At 46.6% G+C, this 12,274-nt stretch overlaps 1 protein-coding gene across 1 annotated transcript in view; it reads left to right on the top strand.

The window, feature by feature from the left end:
- Positions 1-12,274, top strand: part of LOC126516739 (hemicentin-1-like) — a 47,418-nt gene that overhangs the window by 18,825 nt on the left and 16,319 nt on the right. The window contains exons 6-9 of the mRNA XM_072289343.1: positions 4,754-5,014; positions 5,469-5,744; positions 8,535-8,678; positions 9,969-10,094. Coding sequence (XP_072145444.1) covers positions 4,754-5,014; positions 5,469-5,744; positions 8,535-8,678; positions 9,969-10,094 — 807 coding nt within the window. The remainder of the gene's footprint in view (positions 1-4,753; positions 5,015-5,468; positions 5,745-8,534; positions 8,679-9,968; positions 10,095-12,274) is intronic.

Here is a 12,274-nt window from a genome sequence, read left to right as displayed (position 1 = left end):
TCCTTTTTCACCTCGTTCATAGTCATCCTGTGTCTTCGATCTCTGTTGACTGAGGATTGGTTTCTTCATTGTTTCGTAATTTTCCCCTCGGAAACTCATTTCGCTTTGTTAGTTCTCAGGTCAACCCTATGAACCTTCACTGCATTGCACGAATACTTTGCGCTCCTATAGCAAGTTAGTGCATCGGCTGTAGCTTAGTGTCATCTTTTGACAGCAAATTAACTATTTAAGTGTAATGTAGTATGCCACAAAGGAACAGACACATAAACAAGATAAGCACTGTCTCGGGACAATGCCTGTCCGGCTTATTTTTTATTTATTTACAATACCTCAAATACTCCTGCTGGACATGAGGGGCGAGTACACAAATTAGCAGAAACATGATACAAACTGCAGTAAGCACAGAAATGAGTTACAAAAGCAGCAAGGGAAAAAAACCTTAAAAGCAAGAAATCAGCGCATAGGCTAACAAAGAAAAAAAAGAAAGAAAACGCAAGAACTTATCGAACATAACAATCGACAAATATTGAATGTAATGTGTACAAAAAAGTGGCAGTAACAAATTTCTAGGTATGGAAACACGGTAAGTAAAAGGCAGACAACTCGATAAACTCAGTAAGATGTCGACAGAAACATGGTAAGGAGAAGGCTACAGATACTACGAACAGATGACTTAATCAGGTAAGTGATTCCATGGCAGACTTAAAACACGCAAAGTGAGCATGAACAATGACGGTGACTGGAATATTATTCCAAATGACGGCTGCTTGAATAAAGAAGGAACGACGATTCATGGCGTCATAGTCTTCCTTATCATATTGTGTTGCTGTTTTAGTCCTGGTGTTGTAGTGGATCGATTTGCATTTGCACGTGCCGTGAATGACTGCGTCGTCGCTGATGTTAACGGGGAGAAACTGTCAGGTTGATGGGGGGTACGTTATCACAAAGTCAAGAATGTTAAAAGACTGCGCTGTGCGCCTCGTTGCCGAGTTGATTAGTTGCGATAGGCCAAATGTAAGGCACGTGTTTGCAAAACTGACTTTCTTCATTTTGTTGTGATATTGTGTAAGCTAGGTCAGACAAGGTAATTAATGGAAAGTTAAAATCGCTAAAATAGTGAAAGCAGCCTAGGGATACAGAGAAGTTACCTTGTGTGATGCATCACGAAACAATGACGTAAGAGAGCGGTCACTGTCTGGGGGACGGTAGCAAGCCCCGATTATAATGGGTGTGCTCAAGGCCTTGCAGATGACGAAAATAATTTTTAAAGAGGAAGGAACAACTACAAGGGCGTGCTCCCGGGAGTGGGAAGCACTTATAAGAACATTGGTCCGAGTTTGTTGTCACGGCCATGTCGAACTAAATCACTCGGGAAGTATGAAATCAAGCTCTTGGTCACCAATATAATGAACTTGTCAAAGTTTCGGTAGGTATTACGACGTTAGATGAGATGAGGACGACTCAAACAGCCTGCCTAGGGCATAACTTTTGGGTAGAACAATTCGATATTAGTAAAAAGAAACAACAGATCAGTTGCAATTGCTACTACCAGACCCGCCGTGGTTGCTCAGTGGCTATGGTGTTGGACTGCTGAGCAGGAGGTCGCGGGATTGAATCCTGGCCACGGCGGCTGCATTTCGATGGGGGCGAAATGCGAAAACACCCGCGCACTTAGATCTAGGTGCACGTTAAAGAACCCCAGTTCGTCAAAATTTCCGGAGTCCTCAACTACGGCGTGCCTCATAATCAAAAAGTGGTTTTGGCACATAAAAGCCCATAATTAAATCATTGCTATGACCCGACTTTGACAACGCTTGACTGGTACGGTGGAATATGTGGGTATCACTTCCAATTATTAGTTTGTTATAGCGAATCCTGAATGAAACATTCTGGCTCTTTCCGAAGTCGACAAAACGTTTTTTCAAGATAACCGACATTTTACCGAGTACTATTGCGTAATGCTAATACCGGATAACTTCATTCTATGTCCCATCACTAAAACAATCTCTGCTTGAAGTGCAGAAATTTTACTACCACATGATATTTTCTTTCGGAACAGAAAGTGACATGGCGGTGAGTGCATTCAATGGTCAAGTGGTGATTAAAAACGCAGCGATCTATCAGTTTTTTCCCGAATATGCCTAAGTCTCTCGGCCTGTATGAGCAAGCTCTTAAAATATCAAGCTTTGTCTGCGCGCCCTCTCCTTTGCCTCGTCTGCGCGGGAGGTTAACGCAACGAATTGGGTAGCTTGACTTTCGGCAAGTGTCTGAAGACTTTCGACCCGAGTTTTTATAGTGGCAAAAGAACCACCATCTTTTTATATTTTACCAAATCGTTTTGGATGGTGTGAAGAATTTGGTCGCTTTTACTTAGCTTAGTTTTTAGAGATCTTATTTAATGTAAAAGCGTTGATTGTTCGGACTTCAGTTCGCTGAGACCCAATGCTAGATCGCAGCGCTCGTCACATGCGGCAGGATTAGCTTGAGTACCGGTAAGACCGGGATTTTCTTCAGAGTCTCCTGTCGAAAGGAGCAAGAAAGAAAGGACATCACCATAGTCTATAACTATCGTGCAACTTTGTTGTGGGCCTGTCAGCACAAGACCAGCATAACGCGTACGTGGGGAGAATAAAGAAGTCGTTTGTTACCTGCATGAAAAGGACAGGATTCGAATGAGCATAACCTATCACTGGCGCGCAACCAAGCCCACTGAAGAGATTGCTGATTCCGGGATGTATTTTATCGAGTAATAGGGGCGCTGGTGGTGGTGTGAATAGTGGCCCTCCTTGGAGCATGCACAGGTAGGGATGCGATGTGTGGCCGATTGTTGACATCACACAACTTTTCCGTTGATTCTTGAGTTGTTCAAGGTTGCGCCTGAAACTGCGAAGCTTGTGCTGTGGCGACGAAAGGGTATCGATATTTCGGTTCGTAAAACGCAAATGGATACGTAAAGCGCGTAGGGTATTGTCATTGCGGGCGCAATGATGATGTCAGAACGGTAAGCTGCTTGAAAAGCACGCGATTCCACTGAGCATAACCCATCGCTAGCGTGCCACCGAGCCCCCTCTTATGTCAGCTCATGTCACTGGATTGCAGCGCATTGTTTACAGCTCCAGCAAACGTAGCAGTGGTGTTGGGCAACGTTTCCATTTTTCTTGGCTTCATGACGAGGGTAAACCGGAGGATGACGAGACTGCCTAATGATGACGCGATAACGACGACGACGGGCATCACGTTATCGGAAGGACACATGAACGCACAGTTCGGAACAGACGAGTGACCAGGTTTCAACTGCCATCACAGTAAAAGTGCTCATTTAAAGCTGTCGCTGGACAGACGGACGGAGGGACGGACGGATGGACGGACTTTTTAGTGGATACTGGAGAGGTCTGCCTCGCGACCTGCGTGACATGTCACTCCAAATGAATGCGATGAACTTATATGCACTGTGCCCGTCACAGATATACAAAATACACAAAGCACATTTCAACATGCAACATTCAATCTAAAGTATATATTCCATCTCATCTGAGTAAAGTACCTCATCTCATCTTAGAGACCAGTGTCTCAAAGGGGGGCTAAAGTGCTTTCGTTGCGCTAGATGCACACGCAGCATTAGTCCATGGATAACAACAATAACAGTGTGTGATGAATATTCAGTGCAGACATTACGGCTGCGGTCACTTTGCAGTAAACATTCAAAATTTTGATACAGTCTAGGGATCGGTTTACAGCGTACTTACGTTAGCTGAGGTCGGCAACCCAAAATAACATTCTTTGGGGGTGCAAGTGCTTACCCCCTTTCAGGTCGCTCCTGCCAGCTCCCTCACAACAGACGTGGGAGGAGTTGCTCAGAACGCCGGATCAAAAACTACAAAAAGCCCTCGTTGCCTGGAACGAAAGGGATGGCCCTCCTCGTGAGGGCCATCCTAGGACTCGGGCCTGCCAGATCATAACTGAGCAGAATCTCAATAAAGTTGTTGAGGCCGGCAGATACGGCAGCTGAGGTCGGAGGTTTGCAGACTCACATAGCTGATTCAAGATTGACTTCGATCCACAAGAAAATATACGGGAGAATGGCGCCACAGTAACTCGATGGAAGGGCATCGGACGCATAAATGCGGAGGATGTAGGTTGGGCTACCATTTACGGCAAGTTACGTTTTCGTCGAGTTCTATTTTCCTTGTCCGTACTTCTTTATACATTTTAATTTTAATGAAGAGTTCAGTTTGCCTGTGTTTTCGTGAATTTATTGTTTATTGGCTTCATGTGGTTGTCACTAACAAAATCATGAAGAGGGCCTCAGTTCTCCTTATTCTTCTGGCCTAAATAAAGAAAAACAAGGCACGTAATTTATCATTGCAACAAGTTGTCGGTGCATTCAAAATTGAAGTGTACAGTGCTCACGGAATCAAACGCGTCAATTTAGGGCTAAGTAATGCGCATACTTTCGCTTCAACCGGCTGCAGTTCGTGTCACATCGACGTAAATCTGGCGCGTACACTTACATCGGAGCCCTCGTCACCTTTGGTGACCAAATTTCTAGCGACATGACATTGTGCTCTCGCGTACTTTGCACATATGTAGGGTTGTACTAAATGCTCCGTGTCCTATTTCAATCCGTGAGCACTGTACATCTGTGTCCATCTTGTAGGATACACTTGCGTTGTTTGGCGAACATTTAATCACGCCAAGATTACAGACATCCATCTAACCAGCATGCATGTATTTCATGTGTTCCTTCATGCAGAGGCGCCGCAGATCTCCGGCAGCCAGACTCCAGTTCGTCTGTCCACGGTCCTGGGTGAAACGGCCACCCTTGAATGTCCTGCCGTGGGAACACCGGCTCCCGTGTTGTCCTGGACCAAGGACGGACATCCCTTGGAGGCTTTCAACGCAAGCGAATCTCTGACGCTAGACGCGACTCGAGAAGAAGACGCCGGCATTTACGCCTGCACAGCAGTCAACGATGCGGGAGTGGCGACGCGAGAAATTTCACTTACCATACTTGGTAAGGGGCTGATACACTGGACCCATTGCGCTAGCTTAGTGGCTATGGCCTTGCGCTGTTGAGCAGGAGCCCGAGGGTTTGATCAGGGGCCGGAGTGCAAACACGCTCGCGTGCTTATATTTAGGTGTATTTTAAAGAACAACTAAGCGGTAAAAATTAATTCCGAGTCTCGGACTACGGCTTGCCTCATAATCAGATCGTGGGTTCTGGCACGTAAAACTCTCCCTTTTTGAAAATTTTGCTTTAATATTTAACGCACTCAGGCGGTATAATGTAACGATACCTCTCACTCAATTCTATTCCCTGATACTCCAATGCTCATGGCCGTCCCATCGTGGTGTTGATGCATAGGCGGAGGTCCTCTCGGATCATTGACGTTGAACCGCGAAGAGCCAAAGATTTGGAATAGTATTGTTGGATTATCCTGTCCCTTGTGTGTTAAACATCGGCCCAGTGCCGCCCAGGATACGCATTCGCGGGGACAGCAGCGACGGCTTGGTCAAGGTGGTGGCCGGGAGACCAGCGCTGCTTGAGTGCATCGCGGATGGCTTCCCTCGGCCCCGAGTCTCTTGGTCGGGTCCTCTGTTCGTGGATTCGGCGGCCTCCTCCGGCCACCAACACGGCACCTTGAGGATTGCCCGGGTTGGGAAAGAGCACGCCGGCAACTACAGCTGCACGGCGACGAATGAGGCTGGCTCTGACACCTTGTCCGTGACGCTCACTGTACTCAGTAAGCCTGTGTTTCGTTTTATTTGTTTACTTACTTACCTTTTGTGCCAGTTTGTAAGCTAGTGCGTGCGTGTCATTATCATTGCTTTGGATCACTGCAGCTGATGTTTGCCCTATTCCGGAGCATCCAGCTCGTAGCCCTCAATCGGCGAATGTATTGCACGAGCTGGCATTCAGTATATCCTCATGGCAACGCAACAGCCCAAAGCACTGGCGTCGAGTGTCCTGTTGCTTCCCTTTGCACATGCATGCGATATGCGCCCTCTCGACCGTGCCTTTATATGCAAGTAAGAACACAAATTCTGAGCTAGGAAATGGACCGATCGTCGATGGACCCTTTTTACGGCGCTCCCGTTGGCGCCGCCATGTTTGATCATCTGGTGATTGCTTGCCTCAGCTGCTTCCGTTGCCTCATCGTTTACAGTGGATGTGCGTGACGCCGGTGCGGTTCAGCAGACTTATGTTTTGGCAAATACCGTAGGCGGTGACTAGGTGGACGACACGAAACTTTGGCCACAGCTTCAGAGGACTAATTACGACTTGTCCAAACGGCGCGAGCAGCATATACGCTGCTTTTACTAAAAGCACATCTAGAAATGCATTCCAAGCTGTCCTAACTTTCCGCTTATTAATTAAATCAGGATCAGTTTGTTCTGCTCTTCATTCGTTAATTGTCAAGCACTGTGAAGCAGCGGCTGGTCATGTTTCTGACTCAGTAAATTTCCTCATTGCTGTCACTATCCGTTGTATTTTTCCAGCTTAATCTCTCGCAGGTGTGCTTAGTTGCAATAGAGGTGTTATTGCTGCGCACAAGGCTTGGAACGTAAAGGTTCTGTATACTTTGTAATAGTTCTAGAATAGCGTTTGTCGCCTTACGTACGTTAAACGCAAGCACCTTTGCGGGACATTATGATGTGCGTCCCTTCAAGACTTTTAGTTTAACGTACGGAAACGCAAACGTAAGGAAGAGTTAGAAGACAGAGCGTCGTCTGGTGCCTCGTGACAAACGTATCTAATTCAACGCAATCTATAATAATAATTATGTTCTTGCTGTGCGGACGCGTCTCGTCAGGCTCACGGACGCCGGAATCGCCGAACGATCTCAGAAATTGGACGTGCTATGCGCTCATAAGTAGCGTTTCAGGTAAGTTTAGAGAACGCGAAAGCTGATTTCAATAGTTGCTGGCGATGAGACAGAGTGAGAGTGTAGCCATCACGAGAATTTGCGGTGAAGCGGGAGACATGGGGGCCGCCATAGTCGGCAACGTTATTTCGTAGCGTCCGCAAGCATTACGAACCTCACTCTCGCCAAATAACCTGCATTATCAGAGCGCACGCAAACCACAGAACCTCAATAACGTTCGGCGCATGCACACTGAGGATAACGCTATTTATTTACGTACGTAATGCACTTACTTTGTTTGCAAACATACTTTAAAACTAATATCTTCTAGCAAAGACGTATTATCGCTAGTCACCCCCTTACTCAGTGTACCGTCGGGCAAAGCTCAGCTTGAAACATTCCTGTATTGTCGTTGTAGTCCTCCACCTATCCTTCGGCGCATTAATTCAAGAGTGCGCGCATTGTTATTCTTGATACGCTGTCGATTGAGTGGGTGTAAGTTTGCATATTAGTTCGGGTGGATGTGTGTAGATAACGTGTGAAAAGCTTTATATCCCAGGAAACGGGACTACTTCTTTTGTCATCGTGTTATGAGTTACACTGGCTCTTGTCGACGTTCCGAGATTGAAGTCCTTTCTTTAGCGCTTAGTAATACAATGCTGGTGTATGAGTCATGCTTTTTTATCCCCGAGGAAAGCCGTGCGTCGCGAAGAGTTGCCGGCAACACAGGCGCAGTCCTTATGTAGCCGCGGTCCGCGTACTTGTTTACAATGATTCCTTCCATTCATTAATATGCCAGTAAATATTTTTGCAGCCAACTATCGTACACGTCTTCCCTCTATCGTTCCACATTTTGAAGTGCAGCGTGACTGGCCGCTCGATGCACTTGGCGTGCATTCGGGGGCTTCTTTCACGCTAGGAAAAACACTTTTATGTAGCACGTTTCGAGCAACAGAAAACTGATGGTGATCTGGTGAGTCAAATAGAGCGCCGCATGCTCGTGTTCTTGGTCCAATGATTATCAGTGGGTGTGGCCGGTACTTGGAGGACCTCGAGTTTCACCAAACATGGGCCTTTGTATATAGCGCCCCCGATTTCACCACAGATCTAGTTTGTATACGAGTCAAGTGGCCTTCGCGCAGGGCGCAGTTTGAGGTTATGCTTCATATAACATTGATTACCGCAGTACGAGGAACTTGTAGAATTTCATAGTTTTTTTTTTCGTTTTAGAGTCCGTGACGCGATCTTATTCGCTATTAACCCGCTGTTGTATTACGACATAAACACACTGCCTTCTCTGCAAGAGGAGGAGGAGAAAAGAGAGAAAGCAGGGATGTTAACCAGAGGTGCGTGTGGTTGGCTACCCCACTCTGGGGGACGCGAAAGAGAGAGGGCAGATGAACGAAAAGGCAATTGCTACGGCTAACTAGCTTGCCAACTTGCCTGCTGCCTTCGGCGAAAGCTAGCTTCGTAAGTGGGTGTGTCTGTGAGATTGCAGTGCCTACACTGGCGTCGTCGTCGTCAACCAACAGCAGCATTCATTAGCCATCCGGGAACCAGTGTTATAGGTTTTCGTGGCTGATGCATAGCAAACAGCACAAATTCTTCCAGAGCTGTGCCTTTTTTCACGATATCATGAATACGAGGCCTTTGTTTTCTCCTACACAGGTGCCCCGTCGGTAGTGAAGAGCGCGGACGCTGTCGTTGTTGTGGCTGGCCAGCCGGCCATTTTGTGGTGCAACAACACTGGCGACCCCGAGCCCCAGGTCACGTGGCACAAGGGCGACCAGAAGCTGGAAGACGATGACCAAGGTGTGTGTCGGGTCAAATCAAATCGTTTCTGCGTGGCCAAATCGAAGAACGTGGCAGCGGGTGAACAGTGGGACACGCAGGGCTGTGTGACATCCATGTGCAGTCTCATGGCTGTCGCGGAAACGAACGTGCTGACGCAGTGGCACAATTTTTCACAATTTTTTTTTTAGAATAGCTATACGTCAGGCGTATTTCTCATGCAAAAACGGGCCACTGCACAATTTCTGTTTCATTTAATAGAAAAATTGCTACCGCATGGCTCGGCTGGCTCGTTATGAAGTCACAGGGCGCAAGACGTCGCAGAGTCGATGGACATCAGGGTACGTCACTGGGCAGTCCTCTCATGGCCTTATCAAATGCCTCTGGCGTTTCCATTAGAGGTGTGCCAAATGACGCGATGCTCATATAGAGCTCCATGGTTGGTGAAAACCAAAGATTATTTAAACTCCTGTCTATCCTTTTTGTTGTTGTTAAATAGCTCCTTTGAATAAATATTGCAAATCCAATTTATATCCGTCTTTTCTCCTCTTGCCAGCATATTTGACACACATGCTCACACACATACACGCACACACCCAGACAGACAGACAGACAGGGGGGGAGGAGCAGGAGGAGAAGGGCTTCATAGCCACCTGCAAGTTCGATGGCAAGCACGTGATGGCCTCGTTAAAGCAAAATATGGAGGCATCTGAAGGATGCATGTAATTCGAGCGCATCTTCTTCCTGTCCGTTTAATATCGCTCGACTAAATACGAGCACTTCGTTTGAACATGGCGCCCTTTGCCTGCCATTTGCCTGCCATTTGCAGGCTCAGATACCTGCAGACGTTACTAGAGTGCATAAGTGGCTCCCTGATGCCTCTTCTGCAGTTCTCACCTACATCTCTTTTCACCTAGACAGTGCTAACATTGAGCTGTGATTTTGTCGGAAAATACCGCGACTGCTGTTAGCACTTACAGCAAAAAAAAAGGACGACGTGCTGAAATTTGGTAACAAGACACTTTCAACCTGTTTGCATTTAGTTGCCGCAGACTGTGAAGCATTTGTAGCACTTCACTACTTCCTGGTAGCATACCATGCAATTGATATTGTGCGCCACTGAAAGTAAAAACAAATTGCTTTACCAAGAATTATCGAACCTTACCGAAATGCTCTGAAGGCCGAAAAAATAAATTGCATGCCCCTCGATTCGGCACGAAGCTAGGAGGAATGTGCCAGTGCAAGCTGCTCGAAGGACAAGACTATAGACCTACAGACCTGCTTTCTATTTGGCGCTGCTTTCTTTTTCAGCGTTCGAAATCTTGCCTGGTGCCCTGTACATCTACAGCGCCAACGTGACTGACAGTGGCCGCTACGTGTGCACTGTCCAGAATCATGCCGGATCCAGCCAGGCAGTGAGGAACCTCGACGTTTTGGGTTAGCACATTTTCACAGAAACATATGGCACTACTAGCATCGTAAAATGCAGCTTACGTGTCACTTAACTGCAAATAAGTTCTTACCGCGCAAATTTTTGCGCTATGCGAACCTCTCATAGGAGCACAACTATTGCGATTGGATCACAGTGTCGATCTGTGTTTCATTTGCCACATTTTTCGTGATAGGTTTCTTCCGGACCCACATTTTTTTTACTATATGCTCTGTTCACTGCACCTCCTTCTGTGTTTTGTGTATAGCCTTTATTTTGTTGTATTTAGTTTTGACCTCTGGCCTAATCATACTCTTTGTTCGTGTGCTCTACTCACATGATATCACATCAAGGCCAAGTATTTATCAGCCATTCCAGTAGCTTTCGTTCAGTTTCGTTTCGGCTGAGTTTTAGCTTGTGTCTGACAACTTCTTAATTTGGGCACTATAGTTTCGGGTGAGAATAATGTAGTCTATACATTTCTGAAGTTACTAAAGGAGGTTACGTCTTCAAGACACATGACATCAAAAATATGGTGCCGCGACATTAAAAAAGGACATAATGAATTGTGAATGCAGTGATTGCTTTTTCTCTGTAAGCGACCGTTCAAAACAGGGCCCACATCAACAACGTAGTCCGTGCGCCACAGTGGCATGTGAGAGTAGGTGCCACTCGACCGACATGCATGTTATTAGCGATGCAATTTGACAATCAATAACAATCAGTCCTCGCTAATGAAATATTTGTGAGTTGTGCCCCGGGGGCCGTTCTCTCTTAAACGCAAAGCGTATTCCGAGAATGATAGTAATACATCAGTCACTCTGTATTAATTGTGCCTATGCAGATATCGGCAGTTGGTGCGATGCTGGCAAATGCATCAAACTTGAGCCAAAGACAATCGGCGTGAGTTCAACATCAGTCTAGGCCTTAACAGTGCCTGAGAAAAGTGGTCGCCGTCATAAGACTATTAGTGCATGGCAAAGGCCACGCTTCGCCAACTCCACTTTGCAGTCACCTGTTACATATAATGCTTGACGAACGCTCGCCTAGTCGGCCATTCTAATGGCACCCTTGTGTAAAAGCATGGACTCCGGCCACATAATAACACTAAAATGTTAAAAGAATGAGCTGAGAATGTTACCGCTGCCGCAAGGGAGCCGAAATGTTATTTGTTCTTTCGATTTACAGCCGGGGAAGGGGGGAAGGAGGGCTTGCACGCAAATATTCTACAAGCTTAGAGTGGGTGAAGGAAAAGTCTAATAAATATGGCAATACAAGCTATGAAGGAGGCTTATAAGAACGAGCACTTCTTTTGCCGCATTCTTTTTTTTTATTGTTGTTGCTCTGTTGCATGGTTTCACCGTTGTAGTATGGTGGCTAAAAGGGGGCAGTGGGATGGGCGGGAGCCGGCAGGGCGCACAGAGGAGCGATGAAAGTTGTAGATGGCGCTACTTGCACCTCGTGCGCAGCTTTCGCAGCTTTTGAATGGGGCAGCGCACAGGTGCTAGCACGTGCGTCGCGTTCACTTCGTGTCGCATTTGAATTTTTTAAGTGTGGTGCAAACATCATGAAGTGTTTGCAACACATATATAGATGCATTATTAAAAAGGGTGGCACTGCTTTGGAGAGTAGAGAATGGAAAAATTCGTTATTTGCAACATTGGAAAAAATTAAATTATGGGGTTTTACGTGCCCAAACCACTTTCTGATTATGAGGCACGCCGTAGGGGGGGGGACTCCGGAAATTTCGACCACCTGGGGTTCTTTAACGTGCACCTAAATCTAAGTACACGGGTGTTGTCGCATTTCGCCCCCATCGAAATGCGGCCGCCGTGGCCGGGATTCGATCCCGCGACCTCGTGCTCAGCAGCCTAACACCATAGCCACTGAGCAAGCACGGCGGGTTGCAACATTGGAATGCACAGCAGATGTTTAGCCGTGCGACTCAAAAAGAGTAGGACGATCGCATTTGAAAGCCACTCTGGACCAGTTGATTTCTACTAAAAGGCTTGGCATTAGTGCAAGTTAACATAGGCCATCGATAAGAACAACCCAGAACGGCGCCTTTCATCTTTTTTTCAGTTCGCTTATCTGCGACGAATATAGTCGTTGCCTGCAGAGAAAATTGTAAACGCAAACAGACAAAAACAATGCTGGGGCTGCGTGCAATGAACTGAGAAATATCATC

The sequence above is a fragment of the Dermacentor andersoni genome, chromosome 1, assembly GCF_023375885.2.
Source record: "Dermacentor andersoni chromosome 1, qqDerAnde1_hic_scaffold, whole genome shotgun sequence".
Lineage (NCBI taxonomy): Eukaryota > Metazoa > Arthropoda > Arachnida > Ixodida > Ixodidae > Dermacentor > Dermacentor andersoni.
The sequence above is the reverse complement of the archived record's forward strand: the minus strand, read 5'-3'. Positions and strand labels throughout refer to the sequence as shown.